General features: G+C 36.8%; 1 protein-coding gene across 2 annotated transcripts in view; it reads left to right on the top strand.

Moving 5' to 3' along the window:
- SLIT2 (slit guidance ligand 2) overlaps positions 1-16,359 on the top strand; it is a 344,854-nt gene that overhangs the window by 189,630 nt on the left and 138,865 nt on the right. For both annotated transcript variants that reach the window (XM_040625101.1, XM_040625100.1), the window contains exon 5: positions 13,434-13,505. In XM_040625101.1, the coding sequence (XP_040481035.1) occupies positions 13,434-13,505 (72 nt within the window). The remainder of the gene's footprint in view (positions 1-13,433; positions 13,506-16,359) is intronic.

The raw sequence follows: 16,359 nt of genomic DNA, 5'->3' as shown, positions 1-16,359 counted from the left end.
TTTGTAGGTGTTTTTTTTTCAACTGACTATATAGATGACAAGATTTTATAGTCAGAATTGAGTATACACATCCACACTGACTTTTCTTTGACAAACATACATTTAAGAACACCCAGAGGGAGAGAAAGCAACACAGTTTGCTTTTTAAAAAAAATTTTTTTTTTTTGAAGATTGATTTATTTATGAAAGAGAGTGGGGGGAGGGGCAGAGGGAGAGAATCTCAAGCCAGCTCCTTGCTGAGCTCGGGACTTGACACAATAGGGCTCAATTTGGGGCTCAACACTGGGCTTGATCTCACAAACCCATGAGCCACCCAAGTGCCCCAAAACTTGCTGCTGTGAAGTAGTTAGATATTTTGCTGTAGTTGTTCTTGTACAGATTTCTGAAGCCTTTATTTCATCTTGTTTCACTCCTTGCTCATCCTGTTTCTTATTGCTAATAAGATTAGCTGAAAGCCTCCCAGTCATCTTATTTGAATGTTCTGGAATCCCAACACAATCTCTTTTAATTATTTGTTAAAGGCAGCAAAATTCCTCCTGCTTACCATTCACTCCCATTAATGTCACCCTTAATATACCTGTGCATATTGTCTTCCCATGCTGGTCTCTCCTTTAGAAATAACTTGCCATTTCTTCTTGCCAGACGATCTCCATCACATTTCCTAAGACCCAGCTCCACACCGTCCTCTTCGAAAAGCATTTCCTGATTTATGTACCACCTCACTCTTGTTATGCCTCATTATTTAATTTTCACATGCATGTCATTATTATGCATAAATTTCACATGCATGCCTGGTCTTTCTTATTATACTTGCAGTTATTTGATGAGAAAATAAGTGAACACTTTTGATGCATTTCAGCAGATGAATAGTGCAAGTCCTAAAGCAAAGGCACGTGGAGTTATGTTCAGGAAATGATTATGTCTTAGTCGGCACCCCTGGTTATTGACTAAAGTATGAAACTCACACATACCCCTGCACCCAGTATTGAGAGAATTAAAAGGTTTTTAAGCTCATCAGCTGAGACTAAGACTATAGTTAAGACTGAATAAAGGCTTTCAATGGCTGTTTTCCATTTAAAATATGTGCTACTTACACAAACACAATCATTCTAACTTTGCTATTACCTTTATCTTCTTGATCTCCATAAAGGTACTTGGATCACCAAAAACAATACATTTTACTGTACAATATTTTACCGTATCTTTAGGAGCCAAAGAGTAAGTAGTACATCATGGTCTTAATTTACCACGGTGGAAGATGATATTTTCATAAAATATATCCTAAAGAAGACATCAAGTACCTGTTAAATAAGTAATTTGCTTGAGAACCTAAATGTCAACAAGTAAAATACTGGTTTTACTTTGTTTTGTGTGTTTTTTATTTATGCTTTATTGACCACAGCCTGGCACTGTATTAGGCACTGGAGACGTAACAATGAATTATTCAGTATCTGTTCTCCAAGAACTTTCAGCTCTCCTGGGATGTGTCAACAAGTAAGGTAGCAATTATAATGCAGAATATCAGTTAAGTATAACATGTTATACAAGCACAAAAAAAGAGAATCTACTCCAGTATTAAGATATTTCAGAGAAAATTTTTAGAAGAGAGAATAAATTCTGCCCCAGAGAGATGAGTAGATTAATAAAGTGGAAGACAACATGTAAATATTACAGGCAGAGGGAAATACATGTACAAAGTCTTGATAGGAAAATAATGCATGTATATTAGATTGTGTCTGCATATATATTCCATGAATCCACACCTAAACATAAACGCCATAACGGAGGTCTTTCATTGTTGTTGTTTGTTGATTTGCTTTCCACTGTAATCTGCCATCCCAGCAGTCCAAGCAATGACAAAATGGAGTATTTCCTCCTTTGCTATTTTGAGACTTCATATATTTTCCTACTGATATTTTTGTCAGTTCAGTAGTGTGATGATTACCTTACCTGCCTGCTTCTCGAGAGCAGATGTGTATCATTTTCTTTTATTTCTGAGAACAAGCAGTGTGCTCAGCACTGTCTACTTTTAACAAATAATTTCTGAAGTGAACTGAATTGAGCTAATGGAACTGAAGGAAAGTTACGTGTGAGCACTTTGTGGGCAAGACACTTCATACCTTCCCATAGACTACATCAGATCGTTCAGTCCTTGCAATAACCCCGACACAGTAATGCTTTTCTAGAGTTAGGAAAAATAAAACATGATTTAGAAGATCTCAGTAACTTGACTAAGATCACATGGTCAGGTCACATGGTTCTAGGGGTGGAGCTAAGGATTTTTATCCAAACCTGATTCCAGGTCAGTCCCAGTAAGCCACCCTCCAGGATGCCAAGTTAGGTATCTGAAAGTGTTTTCAGGCCATCGTGGTTTTACCTGTGTGCTTAGGTATGACAAGAAAAACATAGGTTTTCTTAAAACATGGGTTACTAACTCAATGGTCCTTCTCATAAAAGGCACAAGGGAGGTTTTTGCTGTTGTTGCTGCTGCTGTATACTTTTAGAACTTGTCATTAGCTGATGGCTCTACCCGATTAGGTATGTCCTCCTTGAATGCACTTAATGGAAGTGTTTACGGGTAACCGAATGGTGGCTTAAATACCACTTGGAATGATCAATGTTAACAAGAAACAATATATGGATACTATTTTGAAGAGAAGAAATAGAAAGGGTAAAAATTATTTACATTGTGAATTCTTTATTTTTTTCAAGATTAGTATCCTGGTTGTGAGATTTTTATTATGTATATTTTACAAAGATTTAAAAAATGGCCTCTCTTATCCAACTTTCTTCTTTGTCCAAAGAACTATATATATTCTTGGTTTTAATGGTGCTTCTCTTTTTTTTTAACTTTCTGTTGGTATTCCCACTGGTCACACATGAATGAACACCATCTTTAAAAACCAAACAAAAACTGGAAGGTATTATTTATCAGAGATGGTCCAGTGGGCTACTAACATGGGGTTCAAAGACAATGGGCATAATAGATACCTGGGAGACTAGTTAAAAACAGTTTATTGGACATCTCCCCTAGAGTCTGTCTAGTATTTCTGGAGTGGAGCTTGGAGGTCTGGTTTTTAACAACCTCTTCAGAGGGTTCTTATGGGTGATCCTCAAGCCACACTGAAGCCACAGCTCCAGAGTGATGGACCCATAATGCCAGAGAGCCAGACTTCTGCAGAAGCCTCCTCTGTATGAGGCAAGAGAGTAGTGGTTAAGCATATGAGATTTGGAGAACAAAAGAGCCAAGTTCAGATAGGTCCAGTAGCTTACTGGCTCTATGACCACAGGGGACTTGCCTAACCCCTGGAAACCCCAGTTCCCTGTCTCCAAATGAGAAGAAAAGAGTATATCCTGATGTGATTTTAGAAAAAAATGAATAAATGAAAGTGTGTTGTCTGGCAGTTAGTAACTGCCCAATAAATGTTAGCTTTGAGTATTAACCTATTTCATCAATTCTAAAGTGCACACTCTTCACCCTTGAATTTCTGAGATTTACAATTGTTAGTAAGTTGTGTAAAAAAATTCTCTTGACACTTTCTATTAAGAGTAAGAAAGCACTGTTACCAAAGTGTAATAGAGATCAGAAAAAAAGTAGTTATTTATTATTACCATTATGTTCAATAAAGCTTTGGTTACTGAGTACTGGAAGTTATTTCAGGTTCTCAGTAACAAAACAATTTTTAGTGAAGGAACAGCTAAAAAAGATCATTCATGCATTTGACAAGCAGTGATAAATGAATCTGTTCTATATGGGATCATAGTAAAACCTGGAAGAGAAAGGAAATATGTAGAAGAGACAGCCCTGCTTATTAAGAAGCAGCAGTCAAGTTGTTGGTTAACAACATACCATAGGGGCCCCTGGGTGGCACAGTCGGTTAAGTGTCCGACTCTTGGTTTCCATTCAGGTCATGATCTCAGGGTCATGAGATTGAGCCCCGCATCCATCTCTGTGCTCAGCACAGAGTCTGCTTGAAATTCTCTCTCCTTCTCCCTCTGCCCCTCCCACCCATGCTCATGTGCACTCTCTCCCTCTCCCTCAAATAAATCTTTTAAAAAATACCATAAAAGAAAAAGAACTATCACAAAGCAGTGATTATATCAGATTTTATGCTGTCAGTAAATACTTTTGAAGGCATGAATGAGAGAACAGAACGCTTACCATTGCTTCTTGGGGACAGTAATCTTCAAATCTCAAATTTGTCAGTGCCTACCATCAGAGAGGAGATTCCGATATGCACTGTACGGTTTGCTTCTCACCATGGCACAGGACTCACTAATCTGAATTTCTTTCTCTGATCTCTTTATTGGGCTCCAGTCTCATAGGTCCATTGTTTGTGGAACATTGCAGTGAATTCACCCCTCTTGCGCTGCCGTGATACCAGTATATCTAAAAGTCCTCTCAGAAGTCCAGTTTTATTTCCTGATTTCCCTTCACTGAGTCTACAGTATTAGATTTTGCTACTTATCAGGGCTGCCGCCACAGGCTTGTACATACTAAGCTCTCTCTCTTATCCATATCCTTCCAGCAAGTTGCCATGTTTTGTAAGTTTTTTCTTCAGCACTTCTTTTTCGGTCCCTACATCCTTTACATAAACCTTTGCTTACTGAATGCCTGTCATATGCCAGGAATTCTGTAGAAACAAAATGAACTAAAACCCCTGCCTTAATTTATCATATTGTCTAGCAGAAGACAGTTAACTAAGAAAAAAAATTCAACTGAAATTATTGAAATGTTATAATAAAGGTGTGTGCAGGTCACCTAAAGAGCACAGAAGAGGAAATGACTGACTCACCAATAATAAATAGTTATATTTTATAGTTACGCAATAATTAAATGATATTTAATTATTTAAATGGTAATTTGAATTAATAGTGATATTGTCATTTGGACCAGGCAGATTGGCTCTAAGAGATATTTATACTAGCTTATTTTATGGATGAGCAAATGGAGAAAGAAGCTAAGTGCCTTGCACAGCATCACATAGCTAATAGGTTTCAGAGATCTTGGCACTAGGCTCAGCTCGATAATTGGAGAAAATCTATGTTGAAGGAGGTGCCGTTTGCTCTGGGTCTTGAACAATTCTTAACTCTCCATCTTTTGGTGATAGGAACCAGGTGCTTAAGACAAAAAAAGATGATGCAAAAGCTGAGAGGTTTGGAAAAATGATTTTAGAAAAGGTGAATTGGGAGCATGGAATTCATGAATGAAGTTCTGAGGTAGAAATAGAGGCAGAAAAAGTATTAGGGGGAGCCCCTGAGTGAAAGAATGTTGAGTTCAAGAAACTCCAGAGGTGTGGTTGGAGGAAGGAGGATAAGGAAAGAGTAGAAAGAGACGAGTTCAAAGATGACCGTGTCAACCAGTGTATTTTGAAGCCTGGTTGACCTTTGTGATGCTTTGTGCTTTCCCTTGTGGTGAGATGGGACATCAGTGAAGCTTTGCTCAGTGATGCGGCAATATATGGTTATGGGAAGGGAAGGAGAGGAGCAGAGCAATAGCTGGAAGACTCTCAAGAACACCCAGACAAGAGGGGATGGTGGCTTTGTCTGGGAAGCAGAGGTGCAGGTAGGTCAGATTGTGGCTCTCTTTTGAAGAGAGAGCCAAGAGGATTTGCTGATGGATTGAACATGGGGTGTGGAAGAACATGGAATGACAATGAAGACTGTACAGTTTTTGGACCGAAAACTGTAAGGATGGTGGCTCCTTAACTGAGATGAGGAAGACTTCAAGAGGAGGTGATTTGATATGATTTAAATTTTGGAAATAAAACTGGTGCCAGTGTGGAGGATGCATTGGAAAGATCATAAATTAAGTCAGAGATGAGTTTGGATTGTCATTCACGTCCGAAATGGTGATGAATATCCTAGCAGTGGCTATGGCAGTGCAGAATAGTAGGAGGGGACTTGATTGGAGACACTATTGAAGTAGTTAGGGAAATGGGTTGGATGTAGTAGAAGGGGGAGGATCTAAAATGGAAAACTCCAGGGTTTCCTGGCTGATAACAATGAGGGCCACTACTCAGGCCTGGCTCTGGGGATCCTGAATCTTTCCAATTGTGCAAATACCAAGAACATAGAACCTTTAACAATGAAACCACTTATGTTCACCCTCATTCATATCTTTCTTATCAAGATTAACTTCAGAATCAGACAGCCTTTCCAGCTATTTTCACTTCTTTGTGATCTTGGAAAGTGGAATAAACCAGGCTTTCAAATTCAAAATGTTCAATATTTTTAATATTGAACTGAGCACTTGCAATAACCTTTTTGGGGGGTGGTATTTTCCCTAGTTCTATTGAGATATAACTGACATACAACATTGTATTAGTTTAAGATGTACAAGATTATGATTTGGTATATGTATTTATTGCAAAATGACTACCACAATAAGTTTAGTTAATACCCATCACCTCACATAGTTAAAAAACTTTTCTTGGGATGAGAAAATTTAAGATCTACTCTCTTAGCAGCTTTCAAACATACAAGATAGTATCATTAACTATAGTCATTATGTACCCAGAGTTTATTAATCATAACCTGGAAGTTTGTACCTGGTGACCATATTCACCCATTTCCCCAACCCCACCCCTCCTCTGTTTACTCTCAGTCTGTTCTCTGAATGTATGAGTTCTGGGTTTTTTTTAGATTCCACATATAAGTGAGATAGTACAGTAATACAGTATTTGTCTTTCTCTGACTTATTTCACTTAGCACAAGGCCCTCAGAGTCCACCCATGTTGTGATCAATGGCAGAATTCCCTTCTTTATTATGGCTGAATGATATTCCATTGTATCTTTCCGATTGTGTTCATTTCTCTATCCACATTTTCTTTATCCATTTAATAATCAAAGGACATTTAGATTATTTTCATATCTTGGCTATTGTAAATAATCCTGCGATAATCTTGGGAGTGCAGATACTGCTTTGAGATAGTGATTTCCTCTCCTTTAGATACATACCGATAAGTGGAATTGCTGGATCATACAGTGATTGTATTTTTAACTTGGGGAGGGTCCTCCAGTCTGTTTTCCACAGTGGCTGCACCAATTTATATTGCCACCAACAGTGCACAAGGATTTCCTTTTCTCTACATCTTCACCAAAATGTTATCTCTTATCTTTTTGATGGTGGCCATTCTAACAGGTGTGAGGGGAAATCTCATTGTGGGTTTTATATTTGCATTTGATGTGTACAGTCATGTTGAGGACTTTTTCATGTACTTGTTGGCCATTTGTATGTCTTTTAGAAAAAAAAAGTCTATTCAATGTAGATGCAAAAATTCTCAACAGAATGTTAGCAAACCAAATCCAACAATATACTTAAAAAATCATACACCATGATCAAGAGGGATTTATTCCTGGGATGCAAGGGTGGTTTAACATTCACAAAACAATCAATGTGATATGTCATATCACTAAGATACCTTTTAATGAGAATGATTTTTCTCTTTCTTCTTTTCTTTCCTTCCTTCCTTCCTTCCTTCCTTCCTTCCTTCCTTCCTTCCTTCCTTCCTTCCTTCCTTCCTGTTGATTGTATGTGTAATTCATGTATTTTTTATATAAACCCCTTATCAGTGATTATGATTTACAAATATTTCCTTCCATTCTGTAGATTGCCTTTCGTTTTTTGGATGGTTTCCTTTGCTGCGCAGAGCTCTGTGGTTTGATATAGTCCCACTTATTCATTTTTGCCTTTGTTTGTCTTTGCTTTTGGTGTCAAATCCAAAAACTATTGCTAGGACTGATGTCAAGAGCTTACCTCCCATATTTTCTACTTGGGGTTTTATGGCTTTAGGTCTTATGTTCATCTTTAATCCATTTTGAATTGATTTTTGCATATGGTCTAATATAGGGGTTTAGCTTCATTCTTTTGTATGTGGCTGTCCAGTTCACAATACCATTTATTGAAGAGACCATCCTTCCCTACTGCATATTCTTGGCTGCCTTGTTATAGATTAATGGGACATATGGGTATAGGTTTATTTCTAGGTTCTTCCGTTACATCAGTATATGTGTCTGTTTTTATGCCACTGCTGTAATGTTTTGATTACTATGGCTTTGTAATATCATTTGAATTCAAGGAGTGTGATACCTCCAGTTTCGTCTTAATTTTCAAGATTGCTTTGGCTATTCAGGATCTTCTGGGGTTCCCTACAAATTTTAGGATGGTTTGTTCTATTTCTGCGAAAAATGGCATTAGAATTTTGGTAGGGATTGTACTGAATCTGTAGATTCCTTTGGGTAGTAATATTTTAACAATATTTTTTAAAAAGGACATTTTAACAATATTAGTTCTTCCAATTTATGAGCATAGCATTTATTTCCATTTACTTGAGTTCAAAATATCATAAAACCAAACTAGTCTCCTTGTCTTCAATCCCAGTTCCCCAATTTCTACACTTGTCTTCTCCACTTTTTGCACTTTTATATTTTGTTATTTCCTTATTCAGAAAATTTGAGTGGTTGCAGACTCCCCCTGAGATGAAAATAACCTTAACTTGCATTGAGGACCTTATATTTGGACCTGAGCCAAACTCACAAGTTCATTACTTAATATTCACCAAAAAGAATTTTCTTGTTAACTGGAGACTCACTGTCTCTCTCCACCAACACTGCCCAATACCAGTTCTCTGCCCATTGTCCTTGCCTGCTCCAAAATTCAATTTCCAGATTAATCTTCCTAAAAATCAACTCCAATCAAGCCATTTTCCTACTCTGAAACACATTTTTACACTCTTCTTCCTAGTGATATAATTACAAACTCTTCCCTTGGCAGCTCCATCCTGCTAACTCAGTAGTTCTGACTCATTTTTCTCATTCCACGCAGTTCACAGAACAGTACACTCCCATCAGTAATGTCTCACATCGCCTGCAGTGGTCTTCAAGGAACAAAGTAGTACACTCAGGGGCACATAACAACAGTCTCTGAGTAAAACACTTGTAACATGTATATAACCAACACTTCCATGGTGCTTACTATGTGCAGATACTTTTTGAGTATTTTTTAATGAGCATTTTAAGAGTATGAACTTGGGGCTCCTGGGTGGCTCAGTCAGTTAAGCACCTGCCTTCGGCTCAGGTAGTGATCCCAGGGTCCTGGGATTGAGCCCTGCGTTGGGCTCCCTGCTCACCATGGAGCCTGCTTCTCCATCTGCCGCTCCCCCCACTCATGACCTCTCTCTCTTATAAATAAATAAAATCTTTAAAGAATTTTTTAATTAAAAACATAGAAGTATGAACTCATTGAATTCACCTTATAGTCCTATGCAGTAGCGTTATCATTATTCCATTTGCAGATGAAGAAACTGAGACACAGAAGGGTAAGCAGTTAATAAATGGCGGATAGTCAATCTCAGATAGTCTAGGTCTGCAGTCTATGCTGTTAATTCCTTTGACATGCTGGCTCTCTCCTTGGATTCCAGCCAACCACTCCCTACCATCCCTTTCTCCAACACTGAAGGCGGAGAATTACTGAGCTCTGTCATTTTCATCAAGGTTCAAAAATAATCCCATTCTGTTTGGAAAGTGGCCTGAGCCCATCTAACCTCCAGTGACTTACTTCTTTGATCTTCTGGATCACCTTTCTCAGTTACCGTACATGTTTTACTTACCATATACTGTCTTTGTTGTCACCGAACTGTGTGATATATTATGTCACATCTTTCTAAGTGGATTGAAAAACTTCCAAAACCAAACTCATAATGGGCACTGCAAATGGCTCTTCTGATTTCCCAATTTTATTAACACTACCTTTAAACTAAGTTCAGAGTAACTTCTGTCTCCTTTCTCTCCCTTGCCGAATCCATATCCACATACAATCCACTTCTGCATTTTGGTTTTTCATGCATCCCTGATATCGCTGTTAATCTTCTCCACCTTTTCTCTCTATAGAGTGGGAGATGCTGCATTACTGGCCCATGGTAAGCAAGTGATATATTGTTAGTTGTTATATTGCTTGATGTTCTCACTACCCTTTCCCTGACTATCACAGAAGTCTTGTATCTGGTCTTCCAGACTCAAGTCGTTGACTCCACGTATTCATCCTAAATCCTATTGCCAGTTTAATTTATCTAAAGTACAGCCTCTGTCCTGCTCCTGTCTACCACCCTTCCCTCTCCACCATTGTGTACTGAAATAAGAATGCACTTCTCAAATGGTACCAAAAAATTCAGTCATTACACCTTTGACTTAACCTTCTGACCTACTCTCCTATTACTCCACTGTAGATGTTGTACGTTCCAAGCAAATCAGACCAAAGCCTACTCTCATGAAAAGTTCTGTTTTTCCCCCTCCATATTTCGCTTGTGCTGTTTATTTCAGTAGAAGTGCTCCTCTGCTCAATCGCCTTTACATCGCCTTTACACATTCACATTACCTTTTTTCTTAGTGTGCTGTCTTGCTTTTGTAGACTCATGATAATTTGTTTAAATCTCTTAATTGGCCTTCTATTTGGCTACTTGCTTATCTTCTTTACTGGATTTGAAAATTCCTGAAGCCAGGAAATGGGCTTTACCCCAGCCCAGTAATCCTGCAACATCAGCCAATACCTTGCATGTAGTAGATCTTAAATGAATATATGTTGGATTGAAATAACTGGTAACCTCCCCCTGATTATATATAGAAAATATGAGTCATTGTTCTAAATAGCCCAATCCATCATTTTGCAAAGGACATAAACCAGAGGCTAGGATAAGTTAAGGAAAACCCTTTTAAGTTCTGGGGCACAGGAAGGACATATTGAGATTAAGTAGTCCGTTGTATCATCTTCAGAATCCTCAAATCCTGACTCAGTATTTATCTGCATTTCTTATACATTTACTTAAACAGTTTGCCTCATTGTTTAGCAATAATACCGTACATTTCTGAAGCTTAATTCCCTTTCCTATAAAACCAGGATAATGTTAAACCTACTTGGTAGGATGGTTACAGGGATTAAAGGAAATACAGTTCGTATTTGGTAATATATTACTTCTAAAAAATTAACTATTTTTTAGGTGCTGAAAATATGTTATATTTCTTTCTCTTGTCATCGATGAACATGGTCCACTTAACTGAAGTTGCCTGCTCTGGTGGACTGGACACAAACGCAGAGACCCTGTAAGCTAGTCTGGGAAGCAGTGTAGCTGGGGGGGAGGGCAGCCACATAAAAACCATTGACATGGGCTGAGGCTCTGAGATTGACAGTTGACAGTTTCTCATTCTTTCATAAAAAGAAAAGATTGGTAAGTGTTAGCAGTTTAAAACTCTTCCACATCCTAGAATTCTGCCTATGGGACTCAGAAGCTTCTACTAAAATCCATTTTAGAAGGAATGGTCTTCTGACTGTGCATTTCACTTTCTTCAGTGATATGTCTATGAACCACCTAATATCATCCCTCTGACTTTCTCCCCACCCACCATCTCCCCATTAAGAACAGGACCCTTGGAAAAACTGTGACTAGAGACTGAGCAGGACTGAGACTGTAGGTGGCGAATGTAATGGCCCCAGCCGGCTGGGTGGGAAGACTGCAGAGCCTGGAAAGCTGGCAAGATCTGAAGACAACAGCTCTGTCATTTTTATTCACCTACAGCCTCCAGGGCAGTCTTTGTCTTAGGAGAAATAGAGAAACACAAGTGATGAGAAAACATTGAATTGACAGAGACACAGCATTAACAACACCACTGTTGGTTTTCATGGAACATTGCTGATTCAGATTTGCTTGGGTTCAACGTTTTTTCCCTCCTCATTTCTTATTACGTTCTGATTTTTCTTTTTTCCAGTGTTTTTCTTTACTTTCTCCTTGCTCGGTAGCCTCCTTTCAACACTTTTTCCAGCATCAAGGCTGTTAAATATACACTGTTAAACATTCTTAACCTGATGTAATTAAGGGAAGGAAGTCAGTCTGAATCAATGACAAGCTGGAGAAATAAGCAATTTTTAAGGAAATGAAGTTTTATTACTCTTAGGGATATACTGAAACTATTGAAAGCAGAAACGGAGCTATAGCACTTAGGAAATGGATGACTGCCTTAACTCCTACATAAGCACATATTGTAAATTTACTGTTTGAAATAAAATTTGTGTGTTTTGCTTTTTTTTCCCCTAAAGACCTTTACTCCTTAAATGGACTAACATTCATTTCTTTACAAATTGCTTAGCGAACATTTTTTTATTTGGACGTTGCGGATATTGAGATATGAACGCAAATCTCAGTTGTTTAAAACTTGGTGCTAATGAGGTCAGGACCACACACTAAATCTCTCTATCTGCCAATTATCTCTATGGCGTGGCCACAAGTATGTGAACAACAAGCTCTGGTCATAAGCATTAGGGGAGAGGATGTGGATGAATCTGCCCCATACGCCTCCACATCATTGGAAAATGGCTCTGTTTTCATCAGCTCTGCACCCGGGGTTAGTAGCTTCATCTTTCTTAATGAGCATCAGTTATCTTAGAATTTTAAAGATAATTTTAGCACCATCATTGTGACTGTAATAATTTATTTATTTGATATTTCAACTTTCTGCTGTGTGGTAGCATGACTTAAAATTAGATGAGTATTTTTCTGTTTTCAGTTACATTTCCTGCATGTATATTCATATCCTACTTGTTAAGGCTAATACTATGTGAGCTCATTGAATTGCATCTGAACTCTGAGGGAAAAATAACGATGCATTTCATGAGACGAGTGATTTTTACAAACTTCTCATTCCAACTGAAAGAGTGCTTTTTCCCCCCCTTGATTAAAATGTATTTCTCAATTAAATTAAAATGCAAATATAGACAGTCTGTGTTTATGGTTTTAATAGAATTATTTAAAGAAGGTTTTAAATCATCTTACTGTTAATATTTCATGCAAGAACTGTTGGTTTTATTGTTGGGCTGGTACTGCCGTGTTCCATTTTCAAGATTACTTAAAGCGCTGTGAAAACTTAATCATGCTACCCAGGTTTTATCAGTTTTTGGCTGCTCTTCTCTGGTCCATTTTAATGGACTTCTTTCCTATATACTTTGTAAGTTATGCCAGTGATGTTGGAGAAATATCAAGTACTAAAACTTCAGAACCCTTTGAAATGGAGTTAGGGACAATTTACTATTTGTTTTGTTTTATTTATTTTTTGGTTTTTTTTTTTTTTTGGTTTTTAAAGAAATAGTTTATAACACAGAATTGAATCAACTCAAATTTAAGAGAATCCTATTTTATAATTTATTATGAAATTAAAGATCTGGACAAGTACTTCAAAAAACCACTTACTTCAGCCTTTTAATCTATATTTTAAATGTAAATTATTTGGATTAGAAATTGCATGTAATGATATGGATTTAATTATGATCCTGGTACAATTTTTTCAGCTTTTTTAAGAGGTGTTTTATCATTTGTCAAACACATTGATTCAAATAATATTTAAATGCTATTTTATAACTCGACCTTTTCCTTCTTCGTCATTTTTAGTGATCTCAGTGAAAACCAAATTCAGGCAATTCCAAGGAAGGCTTTCCGTGGGGCAGTTGACATTAAAAATCTGTAAGTATTTTTTTTTCTAATTTATATTGTTGTTTTAAAGTTATCTATTTTCAACGTTAAAGGTATATTGAATAATGTGTCAGAAAAAAAAGTGAAAGGCCTATTTATCTTTATGCTTGCTTAGGAGAGCTTGTAACAATAAGTCTTAAATTGTTTTTACAAGTTATCTGGAGAAATTCTCATGTAGAAGGTATCTTGCATCTGAAATTGTTATCAAACTCATTCTTTAAGCTTTGTGATTAATCTTGTGAAATCTCAAGAAATGATTTGATTAAAAAGTATTTACAGCATATTTTCTTCATTTTTACTGTCAATGTACATCATTAACTCCCTTTTCTGTTATCAGTGTTTATTGGAAATGCAGAATACAAACTATTTTTTTTTTCAGAAAGAGTAGATAATATTTTCTTGTTAGGTATGCGTGGAGCCTGGAGCTATAGCTTTTTTTTTTTTTTTATCACTTTTAGATCACTGTTTTCATTACATGCCAAAAGTGTGAGAATGAGAAAATTATGTCTTTCCCTTTGTGTGACTATTTCTCTTACATATTTTCCCCTCGTATCTTTATGAAAGAATATGCGTATAGCCCTCTTTAAAAAGAAAAAAAAAAGCATGAAGTAAAGGAAACCCACGTTTCTGAATTTTTTAGTATCTTGTATAGAAGTGGGTTTCTTTGCAAATGCCTATTGCGTTGTAGACACATATCAGATTTAAGATTTCAGTGACAATCCTAATTTTGTCAATATGTATCTTTATAAATTCTAAAATACTACATAAGCCTTTGAAAATGATTGTTTTTGATTGACTGCAAATGCTAGGACATAAAGTGTTGTCCTTAGCTTTTACATTACTTTGGAATGTGGTGGGGGGGAAGCCTCTGTGTGCTGAGATTAACTATCAGGAATTCAATATTTCTTAGCTAGTGATAAACAGCACAGGCGCTTTTTAAGAACTAACTTATATTCAGCATTCTCCATGGTGGGATACATTATTTTTCCAGTAGGAAGAGTGAGACAGATGTTTTCCGTCGTCAAAGAGGATGACTGTTTATAAAGTTTTGGCCTCTGCATCTTCTCCTCAGTGTGAATGATTTTTGTGTTAAATTTGTACCTTCTAAATGTACAGGTAAAGACAGAAAAATATAGACTCCTAGATATTAATGTGTAGACCACTGAAATTCTGGCCCTAGGTTTTCATGAATGCTTGTATGTTAAGAGGATTTGCTTTGCTTTCTTTTTAATCTTCCCTTGCTAGGGTTTGAGGAGGTCTTCAGGTAGATTCTGAGATGTAAGGTGTTCAAAACTACCTTTGTATACTACGTCTGGTCAGAACTATATGAAGATCCCAATACAGCACCCACTCAGTTTGCCTGTATGTACATTAAAAGGATAGTCATGGCTATAGTTGACCACTCTCTGGGAACGCCACTTGCAATCTTACAGTAGTATTATCTCTAAATCCTTAGAACAGGTGGCTTTTAATCTTCTTAGTAAAGATATTCAGGGAATCCAAGTCTATAAGTAACCCATCTTCCATATTTAAGATACATTTGAGAATAGGATATCAGTCATGATGGAATTCCTCCTTATGTCCTCTTCATTTATCCTTAAAGACGGTGATTTTAGAAGTTTAGAAATAAAAAGAAAAGTGAGATGCTAACCAGTGTGTAATGAAGAATGTGATATTGATTTAGCAGTATTTTGAAAATCTTTTTCTTCCCCCACATGCATCATTTTCCCTCCAAATTTAAAGGCAGTTAATATGTATACAGGGAGATGAGTTTAGGGCCGGAGTCTTGGAATCTCGCTGCTTACTGGATCTGTAGACATGACAAATTAGTAAACTCCATTGAGTCTTAGTTTCACTTCTGTAAAATGGATATGATAATTGCTTGGGTTTGATGTGGTTATTAGGGAAAGTAAGATATGTGAAAGGCCTTTTGGTAAAATGCTATGAAATGGAGTGTATTATTTCATTCTGTAAGTACTCACTAATCAATCACTAGAAGTTAGCCCTTAAAAAGGGGTAGTAAAGATTTAGGAAAGGAGAACATGAAGTGGTTTGCAATATTGGGCATGGTTAGGGTAGATCCGTATCTAGTATGGGTCAGTTGGACATGGGGCTAATAAGTGGAAAAAGAAAATACAGCAGAATGTACTAAATATACACCAGACCCTGATTTATAAACAAGATATTACATGCTGTAGGTGCTGAGGAATGAAAGATAAAAAATATGGCTTGAGGTCACCAGGGAATTGTAGGAGAGAGTTCCTGAAAGAAAATCTAAAGGAATCTTCAAGGATGTTGATTCATGTTATGTGTTGGCGAGTCACAGCAGACAAGGGTGGATTGAGGAAGTTAGAATCTATTAAAGAATCAATACAAAGTTAGAATTGATTTCCACTATTCTCACTGCCTTCCACGTAACAATGTCAAAGGCTTTTAGAGCAATATTGAAATACCACAGTGCATTTATAGGTTTATTTAATTAATTAGGATCATAGCTAAAATTTTATAGAAGTTTACAGTTAAAATGCATGTTTCTATAATTGGAACATAGTTCAAACTACATTGTTCCAAAAAAAAAAAATAGTTTCATGGCGCTTTGTATGAAGATTAGTTTTACCGTTGAAAGTTAAGAAGATGCCTGGTAAAAATAAGTCAGAATTGAGGGTAAATTTTAATTCATATTATTATTAAAGGTAACTATCAGTCATCAAGTAACAACTCAATAAAAGTCCATAAATATTAGTATTAACATTATTAATATTCAACATGGGAAGGAGAGGTACAGTACTCTGTCCTATTTATCATTCTACTGTATGCATTTACAACTTGGATAATCCTGCATGGT

The sequence above is a fragment of the Ursus maritimus genome, unplaced genomic scaffold, assembly GCF_017311325.1.
Source record: "Ursus maritimus isolate PB19 unplaced genomic scaffold, ASM1731132v1 scaffold_8, whole genome shotgun sequence".
Lineage (NCBI taxonomy): Eukaryota > Metazoa > Chordata > Mammalia > Carnivora > Ursidae > Ursus > Ursus maritimus.
Note: the sequence above shows the minus strand (reverse complement) of the source record. Positions and strands in the feature narration are given on the sequence as shown.